This window comes from Schistocerca serialis, chromosome 4 (assembly GCF_023864345.2).
Source record: "Schistocerca serialis cubense isolate TAMUIC-IGC-003099 chromosome 4, iqSchSeri2.2, whole genome shotgun sequence".
NCBI lineage: Eukaryota > Metazoa > Arthropoda > Insecta > Orthoptera > Acrididae > Schistocerca > Schistocerca serialis.
Window position 1 is genome coordinate 118,933,200 of NC_064641.1, and position 15,933 is coordinate 118,949,132.

At 44.2% G+C, this 15,933-nt stretch overlaps 1 protein-coding gene across 1 annotated transcript in view; it reads left to right on the plus strand.

Annotated features, from left to right (window-relative positions):
• Window positions 1-15,933, plus strand: part of LOC126473686 (uncharacterized) — a 135,522-nt gene that overhangs the window by 26,359 nt on the left and 93,230 nt on the right. Inside the window, exons 2-3 of the mRNA XM_050100922.1 lie at window positions 7,215-7,394; window positions 12,517-12,673. Coding sequence (XP_049956879.1) covers window positions 7,215-7,394; window positions 12,517-12,673 — 337 coding nt within the window. The remainder of the gene's footprint in view (window positions 1-7,214; window positions 7,395-12,516; window positions 12,674-15,933) is intronic.

Genomic DNA, 15,933 nt, shown 5'->3' on the forward strand with positions numbered 1-15,933 from the left:
GTGTGATGTCATTAGATTAGTTAGGTTTAAGTAGTTCTAAGTTCTAGGGGACTGATGACCTCAGAAGTTAAGTCCCATAGTGTACAGGGCCATTTGAACCATTTGAGAAGAGCTGCTGGCTATAACGTGTCTGGTATCACAACAGATACACTCTAAGATTAAAAAAATGAAGCACTAAGAATGAGTTATCCGAATGGGATGGAAATTAGTAAATATGATGTACATATACAGACAAACAAATAATTAAAATTTCAGAAAAACTGGATGATTTATAGAGTTATTGGATGCCCTCCTGAGGGCTATCGTGCTCAATTTTTTTTCCAATTTGTGTGTTAGATCGTCAAAATCTCGAGCTAGTTGGAGAGTCCTGTCCATAATGCTCCAAACATTCTCAGGTGGGCAGAGATCCGGCGACTTTGCTGGCCAAGGTAGGGTTTGAAAAACATGAAAACAGGGAGTAGAAACTCTCGCCGTATGCCAGTGGGCGTTATCTTGCTGAAATGTCAGGATGGCTTGCCACGAAGGGCAACAAAACTGAGCGTAGAATATCGCCGACGTACAGCTGTGCTGTAAGGGTACCGCGAATGACAAAGGTGTCCCGCTGTGAAATGAAATCGCACCTCAAACCATCGCTCATGGTTGTCGGGCCATAGAGTGGGCGACAGCCTGGTTGGTATCCCACCGCTGTCCAGGGCGTCTCTTCGCTGGTCATCGGAGGTCAGTTGGAAGCGGGACTCATCACTGAAGACAATTCCACTTCATTCAATGAGATTCCAGCCCGAAGACGCGTCTGGAGACGCCCTGGACAGTCGTTCGATATCAACTTGACTGATCTGAGGAGTTATTTCTTTTCATAGCAGGCCACCTTTGGTTGTCATCAGCGGCACACTTACATCACAGCGGTTCGTCGATGATGTTCCACGCCCCATCTTATTGCCCTTCATGGCAAGCCATCCTGGGCTTACATTTCAGCAAGATAATGCCCACCTGCACACGTCGAGAGCTTCTAATGCTTGTTTTCATAGTTGCCAAATCCTACTGTGACCAGCACTGTGTGATATCCTGAAGGTTAGTTAGGTTTAAGTAGTTCTATATGATGACCTCAGATGTTAAGTCCCAGAGTGCTTAGAGCCATTTGAACCATTTAGTAGACCCTCAGCTGCATAATCAACAATTCGAGCTGTTGTCAACAGGAATGATGATAAGCATCATTTACGCAATATATATTTAAGCTATTATTCAGTGGCCTCGTGCTGTCGATGAAAACTTTTGGGGTTATTATCCGAATCGTGGTGTCATGTTGTTGCAACGTTTCGACAAATTTCCTTATCATCCTATGGCGAATAGTCGGATTAGGTACATGTCCAGTTTGTTCCTTTACAGCAACTGGACCTTCTGCTGAAGACCCAAAACGGGTGGAGCGGCGCCTGGGCGCTGAGTCCCGGAGCTGTCTGTCTTTTCCCTCCGCCGCTTTCACATCAGAATGTCCTTGACATATACTTGCTAAGGATACATCCCATGTGAAATTCGGATCGAGACTGCTGTCCTGGTTGACAAGATTTCTAAAACAAACATGTGGCATTCGATGAACCTCTGTTCTGTCACTGCAGACTTGTTGGTTTAGCCCACGTGAACGCTCCTCACATGTTCTGAACAGTGCTTCGAGACGTATTGCTATGTCTGATCGATGTAATGGACGCCACACTCGCAACTGATGCTGTAGACACCAGGTGCCCATAGCCCTAGATGGTCTTTGACTAACTTGGAACATAGTCTTGATTTTGATTGTTGACGAGAATTTGACTTTTATGTTCTCCATTATCCTGGCAATCTTGGTTGTGGCCGATCCTGTGGACGGAAGGAGCGACAGGCGCTTGGTTTCTCCTTTTGGGTTCTTTTGTTTCTTCTTCTTGGTAGGCTGGAGAGTCCATATTATTTGCATCTTCGACCAGCAGAAGCTGTAACTCGTCGTATACGGCTCACGCTCTTTGTACCAGGATTATTAGCACAGATTTGCATTGCATTGGATGGTGGCAGCTATTTGCATTTATGTACACATGCATGTGTGTCCTCTTCCTATAGACAGAATGTCCCAGCTTGAAATCGGGGATCTCTACCACTATGTTTAGGATGACTAGGCGTCCGTTTTTTCTATTTCATGATGAACCTGATGTTTTTGTGTATGCTGTTAGGGAGGCACAGGAATTCTTATTGGTTTCCTTCTTCATGCAGCCAAACCAAGAATGTGACGTCCATATAACTGTAAATCCCTTTGGTGTCAAGTGTGTGATTCTGAAAGCTGTTTCCTCAAGTTGTTCCTTATGTAGGTTATCGATGTCTGGTGCTAGAGGAGATCCCATGGTGACAGCGTCTACCTGTTCATAGAACTTTGTCAAACCGGAAGTAGCTGGTGGTGAATGCATGTTGAAACAGTTTCACCATGTCGCTCTCAAAGTGATTCTAGTAATACAGTAGAATCTTCTAGCTGTACCCACGTGAAGAGAAGTGACGTAGGAGTTGACTAATAGATCATTCACTTTCACTGACGTTTTTTTCGACGTAGAGTGGAAAGTTGTGCATGAGAAGTTTTGGTAGCTGTGCTAGGTGTATGTTTATGCCTTACGTTGGCGAATTTTTAATGTTCAGTATCTGACATAGTGGAATTTCCTCTCTGTGTATTTACGGGAAGCCATAAGGCCATGGTGTTACTGGTGGTCTGGGGTAAACCAGTTGGCCATATCTCCGTGTGGCATCATAGCTAGTTGATACTGTCCAGGGGGCAATCATTCAGGTTCAGAGGTTGGTAATGGGAGATCCACAGTCATCCGACAGGGATAGCGACCAGCGCCAGCCAACCAATAGCCATACTAGTGCCATGTCCCTTGAGCTGAGGCACCTCCGGTGCTAAGGATCATGAGGACAAAGCGATCGCCCAACCGCAGTTGTGTCCAGTTCCTACAGAGTGGAAGACGGTTTCTTGGTGAACTGTTGTGTAGCTGTAGTCTAGATCATTCTAGTATCGACACAGTGTAGTCGCAGCATTCTTTACGAAAGACTTGTATCTGGAAATCATCAAGGAGTCATTTTATTGAAGTTAAGTATAACATAATAATTTCCGAGAGCTTGTATTCTCTCATTCCTTTTATTCTGCATCAGTACCATGCACTGTCCCGACAGGTCATGAGTAATTTTGGCAACGAGATCACATGGTCACTTCACCTTGTCTGGACCTGAGTTGTTGAGGAGTGAGATGGTGTTCCTTGTCACATTTGGTGCAGAATACTTCTTCACTTGGTTCTATTCTGGATACTGTAATAGCATCTCAGACGTTTGCCAACATTCCACTGACTGTAACAGCATTGTTGCATTGCCTTTGTCAGCTGCTAGGACGAATGTGTCATTATCCTCAAAAAGGGAATGTATAGCTTGCATTCTGCCACTGAGACAGTATGCTTTGGCGTTTTGGCTTTCTCAAGGGCCCTGCTGGTCTCCCTTCTGAACTGTTCAGTGGTATCAGAGGGGAGACCGCACATGGCTTGCTAGAAGCTGCTGCTAATCTCTCACTTAGGTGATATGATCTTGGACCTGGTGGAAAAATCAGACGTTTTTTCCAGCACGGATGTTGTCGCCTTATCCAGTTCTTTTCCCGTCAAACTGATGGTAATCCTCGACTCACTTGTGTCGACATTCTGCAGGCAAGCACCTGGAAGTCGGCGGAACTTGTATTATTTCAGGGTAGCTTTCTGCTTGCAGATTTCCTTCTGTGTGCAGGCCCACTAACAGCCAGGACTGCTAGGATAATGGAGACACACAACATAAAAACCATTTTCCACTCAGCAGTTAAAACCGAGATTATGCTCGTGTCAGTCGAAGATCAACTAGAGCTATGGGCACTTGGCGTCTGCATCATGTGTTGCGAGTGTGGCATGCGGTACATTGGCCAGATGCAGCGACATAACTCACAGCACAGCTCAGAACATGTGGGGGGCGTTCACCTCAGCTGAACCGACAAGTATGCAGTGCACAGCACACCATCAATGAAGGCCACATGTTTGTTTTTGAACAAACAAAGGTGCAGTGCCACACCAACTGGTTCTGGGGTACGTTCATCAAAGAGGCAATGGAAATAAGAGTACACAACGATCTTGTCAACTGGGATAGTAGTTTCCAATTGAGTTCCACATGGATGTGGTGTTTGTAAAAATACATCAGCAACAGAATGAGATTTTCACTCTGCAGCGGAGTGTGCGCTGATATGAAACTTCCTGGCAGATTAAAACTGTGTGCCGGACCGAGACTCGAACTCGGGACCTTTGCCTTTCGCGGGCAAGTGCTCTACCAACCGAGCTACTCAAGCACGACTCACGCCCCGCCCTCACAAAGGTCCCCAGTTCGAGTCTCGGTCCGGCACACAGTTTGAATCTGCCAGGAAGTTTCACATCAGCAACACTCTGACGTGAAAGCAGCAGAGGCAGTGGCTGGAATATCATCTATCCTGGAGGCATGCGACTGGCCGATCCACTGATCCCTCAGCAGAGGGCCTGTGGACGTACATTGCTATCAATAAACGAACTGGACGTGAACTCAACAGTTATCCTGAAGATGACGAGTAAAATTTTGTTTAAAAATTTCATCACTGAAATTTCGTTTAAAAATTTCATCACTGAAATTTCGTTTAAAAATTTCATCACTGAAATTCGGTGAGAAAGCCTGCATTCCCATAAAGTTCTGTCTTTAATCCATGGTGTAATTCTGGCTTCTTCTCTTTCTTATACCTTTGTGTCACATCGATGCAGGGTCGGCATGGCTAGTAAGTGATTTGGGATAGTTAATTTAAGTGGTGGCCAGATGCTCTTCCTATTGACACTACATAAGCCCCCCCTTCTCCCATCCCAGGACGGACTTGTGTACCTCAGTTGTGTGCATTTAGTGTTATTCCTGTGAAAGTGTGAGAGAGTTTTCTAAACATTTGTGAACTGTGTAACTGAAGTGGTACTGGGGTATCAGCCCAGTATTCACCTAGTGAGGCGTGGGAAACCGCCCAAACAGCACATCCAGGCTGGCCTGCACACAGACCCTCGTCGTTTATCCGCTGGGTGGATTCAATCTGGGCCCCCACACCTCCCCGTTCCGGAAGCGGCGCTTTAATGCGCGTGGCTATCTGGGTATGTTGTGTGATTATTGTGGCTGTTTGGAGATAATTTATACCTAATTTCCAGATTTCATTAACCATGACAGCAACTACCATATTTGCATTTATTTCACCTGGCAAGATTAGAGGCAACAGAGCCTGGCTTATTTTGGAGCAGGCATCTTTAGAGACACTATAGTGTGTACGGTACATGAGGTGTGCACCACAACGTTGTTCTTGATGTAGACACCGGTTCAAAAACCCGTTTGATGCAAGTCTCTACGCTAGTCTGTCCAGGGCAAGCCCTTTTATTTATGCATAATTTCTGTTTTGCATATTTAATGTATCGTTGACAGTTGAAAAGGTTATACGTGTTTTAGAGAGCTCGGTGAATTTTTGCTTTCGAAAAAGATACATCAAAGATTTGCATTAAATTTTGCTTGAAAAATGAAATAAAGTGCAGTATCGCGTTCGAAACATTGACTGTGGCTTTTGGCGAATTTCCTACGACTAAGACAAGAGTTTACGAGTAGGACAAACGTTTCAACGAGGGTCGAGAAGACGAAAACGACGACCGCCCTGGACGCCCGAACACATCAGTTACTGACCAAAATGTGGAAGAAGTAAAGAAAATGCTTCTGGAAAATAGCCAAATCACCATCAGAGAGGTTGCTGGCGACGTCGGCACTTTCTTTGGCTCGTGCCAAGCAATTTTTTCGGATGTTTTGGGCATGAAACGTGAAGCAGCAAAATTACCAAATATAACGTTGCGTAGACCTCTCCCAGGAACTGCTGAATCAAGTCGACAGCAATCCAGAACTTCTAAAGAAGGTTACAACAGGTGACGAAACATGGGTATATGGGTGCGATGCCGAAACCAAGGCCCAGTTGCCCCAATGAAAAATACCTGAAGAGCCAAGACCGAAACAAATTCGACGAATTCGATCATGTGTGAAGGTTCTCCTCATTCTTCCGTCCGATTGCAACGGGAAAGTGCATCATGAGTTCCTGCCTTTTGGTCGTACGGTCAATAAGGAATTCTACCTGGAAGTTATGCGACATCTGCCTGAAGCCGTCTGACGAAAACGACCATAATTGTGGCGAAACCACTCATGGAAACTGAATCTCGTTAATTAATGCTTCTGCTCACACCTCATTGCTTATCTGTGATTTTCTGACAAACAAAACAGTTATGATGCCTCAGCGACCATATTTACTGGGCATGGCCCCTTCTGACTTCTATTCATTCCCAAGACTTAAGAGAACCATGAAAGGACATAGTTTTGCCATCATTGATGAAATGATAACAGAATTGCTGAAAGAGATGAACATCGTGATGAAAAGTGAGTTCCAGATGTGCTTCCAAGATTGGAAAAAGCACTGACACTAGTATATTATATCTGAGGGGCATTGCTGTGAAGGAGACAAAGTTGATGTTGAATAAATAAAGATTCTTTAAGAAAAACAAAATTTGCTGTTACTTTCTGATTACACCTCATACATAGTTAAGACACAATACACACATTCGTGAAGAAAATGTGCCAGTCTATCAGATAAAAGTGAACCTTTCCAACTAGGCAGCTGAACCTGTCCCTCGGATACTCCCTGCCTACCTCAATATATGGCTTTACTTTGATAACTGTTACTTTTATCTTAAAAATACCTAAATTTATCTGTTAGTGGTAAATTAATGCCTATGTGTATGCTGACAGAATTATCATGAAGGAAGAACAAGAAGAAGAAAATTTCCATTAAAGGTGCATGGTAAAATGAAACAAGACAATACTGTTTTATGAGTCATTGTGCAGTGTGGTCAGAGAAAACCAGCTTGCATGCCTCCTCAGACTTCTGAAACGCCGGCCGCGGTGGCTGAGCGGTTCTAGGCACTTCAGTCCGGAGCCGTGCGACTGCTGCGTCGCAGGTTCGAATCCTGCCTCGGGCATGGATGTGTGTGATGTCCTTAGGTTAGTCAGGGTTAAGTAGTTCTAAGTTCAAGGGGACTGATGACCTCAAATGTTAAGTCCCATAGTGCTCAGAGCCATTTGAACCATTTGAACTTCTGAAACACTTTAATTCTGTGCAGGATGGGTACCCGTGTAGCAGCTACTGCTGGGCATTTCCCAGACAAGAGCCTATCAGGAGTGCCACGACTACTGGAAGACCTCGCTCGACTTGCTGAGGATCACGATTCTGCAGACATCGTCTTTCTTGTGGGGCGAGAGGAGGTCCCTGTTTATGCTCACAGGCTTATACTCATGGTCAGGTACAGTATATGGACTCTTTTTTATTGTTATATATAGTCTCACCAGTTAGTTGGGAGTTACTAAATACATGTCATATGATGGTGCAATGCCAATCTTTTTTAAAATTAATTTTACAAGGAAACAAAATGGCTGACCAGCACTTACATTCAAAAGCAAATAAAAACAGAAAAAAACTATCCTAAGTTTTGGAATTATTAGTCACTTGCTGAGGGAGGAAACAAGGATCGGTTGACAAAGGTTACTCAGACCCCAAGTTGAGAGGGGTTCCATCCATTGTGAGGGCAAGAGGAGACAAAGATGAAGGAAGAGGTGTAAGAAAGAGTTGGTGCTCAAAGTTAGTACATTGGTGAGCAACTGTGTCAACTTTAGACCACAGACAAAAGAAGTACAGAGAGAGAAGTAAAGATACATTAAGTTCAAGAGAAATGAGAAGTGAAAAGAATAGTGCAACAAAAAACTAGGATAAAAGCAGAATAGGGGGCATTAGAAAACCAAAAGGAGAGAGAGAAAGGGAAACATGAAGATAAAAGAGTAACAGAGCAAATAAATAAATGCTACAAAGCAGCACGTATGTTAATGAAGGTTAAGTGAGGAAGGGTGGTGTCACACATGGATACGAAGTAGGCGAGTGTCAGCACTGTTCAGAACATGTGAGTTTGAACGTGATACTCACGTAAATCATGATAACCTGCCATTGTAGCAGCAGTAACGAATCTGACCATTGCGCCAGACACTTGTCTTATATAGGCTTTGCCAACGACAGCGCTGTATTCTGCCTGTGTACATGTCTCTGTATTTGAATATGAATGCCTATACCAGATTCTTTGGTGCTTCAGTTTGCAGGTAACTGAAAAATACATCATGGAGACTGTGTATTACCAATATTAGTGACTACCTATCCTATTACATTTGTGTATGGATCAAGAAAATGACTGTCTATATGTAATTACTGTAAGGCCTAATCTCTTCTTTTCATATCCTTAAGTGAGTTATATGATGGAGGTAACAGAATTGTTCTAAATTTACCTGATAAGGTTTTTCAAGAACATCATTAACTTTCTTTCCAATATTAGCTTCCTGAACATTTTGTATGAGAAGTGCTGACCTGGTATGATCCTTGCTGTGTGATTTTCAATTCATATTCTGTCTCCAGTCATTCCTACGCGATATGCACTCCAGATGATGGAGAAGTACTCTACATTATTCAGACTAGCTTATTGTGTGCTGTTTCTTTTACAGACGAATTACACTTTCCTAGAACCCTCTAAACAGATCTAAGCCCTATCTTGGCCTTTATTGCCACAGGTTTTTTCCTATTTCATATTGATTCACAGAATTACCTCCTAGATATTTAACCAAACTGATAGCCTCTTCACATCTACCATTGATCTTGTAACTGCATACTGTCTGAGTCTTTCCTTTTGTTACGACCATTATCTTGCATTTATCCACATTTAAAGAGAGCTGCCATTCTGTGCACCAAGTGGAAATGCTGCCTAAGCTTTCAAGTGTTCCCTTACTTCCCTGTAGACAACAGCATGGTCTGTGAACAATCTGACACTGCAGATGACCCAATCTGATAAAACTGTTTGTGTACATCTATAACATTGTATTACTTTCAGCTGCTGAATATCTGGCAACCAGTACAATATTCTAGGTCCTATTCATAAAAAATTCTTTGAGATAGCCACATATGTACAATGTTAGTCTGTATGATTGTATCTTTATTATCATTTAATTACCTGGGGCAATAACAAATGATTTTTGGAAATCTAGCAAGGAAAAAATCCCCCTATTCCTACAGCTACTATTTTGCAAGATATCATGTGCAGAAGGTGAACTATATTTCAGATGAGTGTTTTTTTCTGGAAAAGTGCTGGTTAATTGAGAGCAGCTTCCTTATCCCCAGGAGTATCATAATATTCAAGCTTAGAAAATGCTCTAGGAACCTTCAACATCCAGCCGACAGGGATATAGATTTAACATTGTCTGCATAGGAAATTGGAAGCAAGAATGATAAGCATTTAACATCCCACTGATAACTTTCGTAAAAGGTGATCTACAATCAATGTAGGCTCAATCTATTTTATCTATAACAAGATATATACATACAGGATGCTTCTCAGAAACAGTGCAAGCTATTGTAAGTCAATACTCCAAGTTCATTCCATGCAATATCAATGGGTTGTGTGTTACAAGAGAATACAATATAAACACCAATAGCACGCTCACTGCACACTCCACAGATTGCACCACAACTGACCCAGACAGCCTCTGGTCTGGCTTACGTATATGCTGGATGCTCGTGTGGTCTCATTAGAGAGCATTCTTGATGACAAGTGCCCTCTTGAGTAGTAGTGCCACTGCGGTCGACAGTAATGTTATGTCTGCTATTCGGTTTCCATAGTGACATCAGATGATACCACTACAACCCTTCCCACCCCCACCCCTCTCCTCCTCACCGCCACACCAAATCCCGAGCAGTGACCAACTGTCAGGGAGAAGACAAAGTGGTTCATGATCCAGAATGGGCCAACCCTGGGAAAGGCCCATGCAGATCACTGCAGAAGGCCAGGCCAGGGCGAAGGTCGATGGAAGATTCATGAATCGCCACAGGACTGGAGCATCAGCCCGGGACATCAAAGCAAGTGGCTACTGACCAGAATGGTGAAGGCAAAGTTGATTTCGATGGCAACAAGGAAGTCTGTAGGTGCAAGGGTCAATAAACATCACAGATGGAGATCACCCATGGATCCAGATTGGATGGTGTCTGGAATTACCAGCCCACACCATGGTACCTACCTGGAATTCAGAGAGCTCGGCAATGATGTGCACTGGCAGTTTGTGTTACACATCCAAGACAGTGCTCTTGGAACGACCATTTAGCCCCTATGTCAGTTTGTTGTTGTTTATTGGGGTGGCCCAGTAAGTTGCTAGAAAATGACAGAGGGAATTAGGTGCAGCATTAATCATCATTTCCTTGTGAAGTTAGGTTTTGAAAGGGCAGATATACTATTCCATATGACTGTTGGAGGCGTGGTGAAAAGTGCGATGCAAACGTGTTGAATCTCACTATGGGCATAAATCTGTTTGAAGTCATGTGAGATAAACACTGTCCGATTATCAGAAACAAAGTGCATGGGGTCTCTTCAGGGGTAAAGTTTTTTTCATGGGCAACTGGAGACACATGGAACATAAAAAGAAAGTGAAGAAAGGTGTTGTGTACATAGTTCCGCATAGTCAGCACGTACACAACTTTCCCAATAGAGCGCACCCCGCTAAGCACAACAGCGCAGACGCAGCGCTCGTCCGTCTCCGCACTACGAGATGGCGCTGTCTTAGAGACGGACCAAATTCTGCTTCCGCCGATCCGTGTATTAATATGTAACGCAGCCAATGTGATTCCTACTAATGTAGAACCTTTTCTCCTCGCAGATCACACTCACGCAGTGATACCTGAACGCGCGAGGTATTATAACGAGTGTACAGACCTCCGATTAGTCAGTCTGCATTAGTCTGCCTTAGTCTGCATTAGTCTGTAGTCAAGTTTCAGTCTGCGTCTAATAAGATTATCGTATTCCTGTACATAGCCATGAAGATAAATGTATAGACACTTCGTAAACTATCAGAGATATGTGAGAATAAGATTAACGTACCAAGACCAAAGGAACTTCAGATTGTCAATTGGAAATAGAATCAAGTTAAGTAAGGTTTATGATTGTTATTATTTTAATAAATGTGTGTGAAAATTAATCAGGTTCTGTTTAAAGTTGGTCACTGTCAATCTGCTACTCTAAGCGTGCAAGTGGCATTTATATCGTCTGACCTAATCGCAGAAGATAAACATGCCACAATAAGACCACGAGACATATTGCTGACACTTGCCTACTTCGTTAGAGCGACAAGTCAAGTAATCTGATGGTGTGTGTACCGAAGGTCTTACAGTATGCACACCATAAAAGGAATCAAGACCAACTATATGGAGAAAAATATGGCAGCAAAATAAAGTGGATATACTCCCATAGCTCCCCAGTGTCAGACCAGGAAGAGGACTGCTAGGCACGTGCAGGTTGATACTCCTAACAGGCGGAACATTGACAAGCCAGTTCTGTGACGATTAAGTCCATATTTGGCCAGAGTACTTGTTGTCACACCAAACTTTTAATTCAGAACAGCCCCCAATGGGCAGCGTGCATGAGACCTAGCACTTGTGAGAGAGGGGAGAATAGAATGCAGTAGCGGTCCTCGTGCAAGACTCCACAACTGAATCTCTTGGTGTAGGTGTAGTTGATACCACTGTGGTCCGTAAGGATGCAATTTGGGTTCGGAAAACACGTCCAACCACCTGTGTCATACAAAGTGAGTGAGACAGCATTGGATTCTTGCAGGCAGTAGCCATGACATCACGTGATGTTAAGGGAAAGACTGACTGGTCGAATACAGATCGCAATCAAGCTGGAAACACACCAATTTAATTGGGTGAAGACTGGTATGGGTTCAAGGGAAATCAAACTGCACATCGGCGTTTGCATGTACCATCACTGCTTGATACTGGATAAAATAATGAAAATTAGATAAGTACAGAAATGGGTGATCCAATCTGCTAAGCAATGCAGAGGACCAAAGTTAGTGAGCAACACATGATGATCCATGGCAAGATGAAATTTTTGTTAAGTGCATAAATGATACCAAGGGTGTCCCACTCTATTTAAAACGTGGGAAAATTGTTGATAGAAAGTTGGTTCAATGGGTAAGACAGTTCAACTGGGTTTGCAATAAATTGTCCATAATAGCGTATGCTTTCAACTCTTTTTATTTTCATGGGAGGCGGCATTTTATTTATTGCTGCAACATAATTACTTGTTCGTTTCAGTCCGTTTGCCAAGAATTTGAACCCTAAATATACCAAGACATGTTTCATGGAAGAACACTTGTGCAGATTGCATTTCATCCATGTTTCAAAACATTGCAATCTGGGATTGGTTCACTAAAGTTTAACCGTGTGTTTAAACAGTTACTAATCAATGGCCAACTGAATATGTCACATAAATTTAATATTGTTATAGTATAGTATGAAATTTTCATCATTGTGATAATGATAGACCAAATGTTTGTGCACAGGTGTAAGAGCTTCCAGACGGCCAAGCGTGGTGAAGTGTGCCGCATCCCGGGCTGCTCTGTGTCCCCAGCAGCCCCAGGCACGCCCACCCCAGTGCGGCTGCCACACTTCCAGCCGGACACGTTCCGCAACTTCATGCTTTATGTGTACACCGGAAAGGTATGTGACTGTTTTCTTTCTCTTCTTTTTATTTGCCCTCAGCCCAGCAGTACACCTGTTATAATATGTCTATAAATTACGAGTGAGAAATATATTAGAAAAGAATCATTTTTAACTCTTAGGATGATACCCTCCTGCCCCCTCCCCCCCCCCCCCCCCCACACACACAGATGTGCTAAATTACCTCTACACATCACCACTTCGTTTGCAAAGCTTCACAACTCACAGGCCATTTGCCAGGCATTTTTTACCAACTTAATGCCTGTACAAATGCTACTGAAAGAAACAACACAAAAGCAATAGGAGCAATGTTCTTATTTAAAATGAGTCAAGATACATGTGGGAATGTCAATCCGCAGTAAAGCATGATCAATTTTAAAGCCATGCACTTTCTAAAATTGCTAGTCTAATACAAGCGACACTACAAAGAAGGTACCCACTACACAGAGCATCCAACACACTGGCAGGAAAGACAAAGACACAGAATTCAGAAAAAAAGGTACTCAAACTTTTTTTCAGTGACAGCCTTCGACTAATTGTAACTGTTTCATCACACAGCTCCCCCTCCCACAAACCTCGTAGAACAGAGCTCCTGGGATGAAGGGATATTTGTGACATACAATCAAGCCTACCCTTGTGCAGAATGACCCTTTGACTGCTGGGGACATGTTAACTCGTCATTCCTCGCCGTTCCCCTTTCGCGCCTGACGTGTAGAAGCGCTAAAGCCGTCGGCACACGGACCGTGCATCCGAACGTTGAGCGTGCCGAGTTTCTCACGTCATAGCGTGGAATATCACGTTCGGAAGTCTTCCCAAGCGTGCAGGGCAATATCTAGCAGGTGAGATATTCTGAGCGTGCGACTGAGCGTTGACCAATGAGATGTCACAACGCCACCCACGTCACACGCACACCATCTCCCTTCAGTATAGAGTTGTAATGCGCCATATTGGCATTCATTTCAAGCCTATACGTATATATGCCGTTTATGAGCACCAGCAAATTGAGAATCACTCGAAAACCCGTTGTTAACTGTGTGACTCGTTGCAAAAAATGAGAAACATCTTATTCGTGGTAAAAGTATTATTGTAACTTGCGTGTTATGAGAGTATGCCATTTGAAGGCAACGAAACACTGAGGATCCACCAAAAACGCACTTTTCTTGGTACAATTTGTTATAATTAAATTTCAATTAGTAACATAGCTACGATTAGCGCTTTTAGCAACTGGTAATATATTAAGAGGTAGTATAAGAGGTTGATATCAGTGTAGTGTAGTGAGTAATATTATGGACTTCTACTTAAACGCAGGAAATGTCGTTGGTTCGCATCTCGCGCTGTCTAATTTTTTTCCCCCCTAACATTCGCGTAATACGTTCTGACGCATTACTATTAGTTTAATATAAGTATATACTTTAGTATTTGTTGTTATGTAAATATAAGTTCACCTATTTTTGAGGAGTGAGTTTGTTCGATTGGCTTAATCTACAGGACAGCTTGCGCTACTTGTATAACGATATTTTGCTCCTTTTTCTTTTACGTTTTGTAATTTACATGTTGCAGAAATTCTGCTACTGGGTAGGAACAGTGAACAAGTAAGAATGACCTTAGGATTTTACTAAAATGTGGGAATTCTTAAATAATGCTTGTCGTACGTGGAGAACTATTGCAAATTTGTATCACACTGTTTGTAATACAAATTTTATAAGCCTGTGTTCTTACTTATTAGACATGGTACTTTCCTTTTCGTCTTAAAACATTCACATGGATATTGAAGTTTTTATTTGTGTACATTACATATACACTCCTGGAAATGGAAAAAGGAACACATTGACACCGGTGTGTCAGACCCACCATACTTGCTCCGGACACTGCGAGAGGGCTGTACAAGCAATGATCACACGCACGGCACAGCGGACACACCAGGAACCGCGGTGTTGGCCGTCGAATGGCGCTAGCTGCGCAGCATTTGTGCACCGCCGTCGTCAGTGTCAGCCAGTTTGCCGTGGCATACGGAGCTCCATCGCAGTCTTTAACACTGGTAGCATGCCGCGACAGCGTGGACGTGAACCGTATGTGCAGTTGACGGACTTTGAGCGAGGGCGTATAGTGGGCATGCGGGAGGCCGGGTGGACGTACCGCCGAATTGCTCAACACGTGGGGCGTGAGGTCTCCACAGTACATCGATGTTGTCGCCAGTGGTCGGCGGAAGGTGCACGTGCCCGTCGACCTGGGACCGGACCGCAGCGACGCACGGATGCACGCCAAGACCGTAGGATCCTACGCAGTGCCGTAGGGGACCGCACCGCCACTTCGCAGCAAATTAGGGACACTGTTGCTCCTGGGGTATCGGCGAGGACCATTCGCAGCCGTCTCCATGAAGCTGGGCTACGGTCCCGCACACCGTTAGGCCGTCTTCCGCTCACGCCCCAACATCGTGCAGCCCGCCTCCAGTGGTGTCGCGACAGGCGTGAATGGAGGGACGAATGGAGACGTGTCGTCTTCAGCGATGAGAGTCGCTTCTGCCTTGGTGCCAATGATGGTCGTATGCGTGTTTGGCACCGTGCAGGTGAGCGCCACAATCAGGACTGCATACGACCGAGGCACACAGGGCCAACACCCGGCATCATGGTGTGGGGAGCGATCTCCTACACTGGCCGTACACCACTGGTGATCGTCGAGGGGACACTGAATAGTGCACGGTACATCCAAACCGTCATCGAACCCATCATTCTACCATTCCTAGACCGGCAAGGGAACGTCCTGTTCCAACAGGACAATGCACGTCCGCATGTATCCCGTGCCACCCAACGTGCTCTAGAAGGTGTAAGTCAACTACCCTGGCCAGCAAGATCTCCGGATCTGTCCCCCATTGAGCATGTTTGGGACTGGATGAAGCGTCGTCTCACGCGGTCTGCACGTCCAGCACGAACGCTGGTCCAACTGAGGCGCCAGGTGGAAATGGCATGGCAAGCCGTTCCACAGGACTACATCCAGCATCTCTACGATCGTCTCCATGGGAGAATGGCAGCCTGCATTGCTGCGAAAGGTGGATATACACTGTACTAGTGCCGACATTGTGCATGCTCTGTTGCCTGTGTCTATGTGCCTGTGGTTCTGTCAGTGTGATCATGTGATGTATCTGACCCCAGGAATGTGTCAATAAAGTTTCCCCTTCCTGGGACAATGGATTCACGGTGTTCTTATTTCAATTTCCAGGAGTGTAGAACAACGCGACTAGCCTACGGGCAATGGAGGAAATG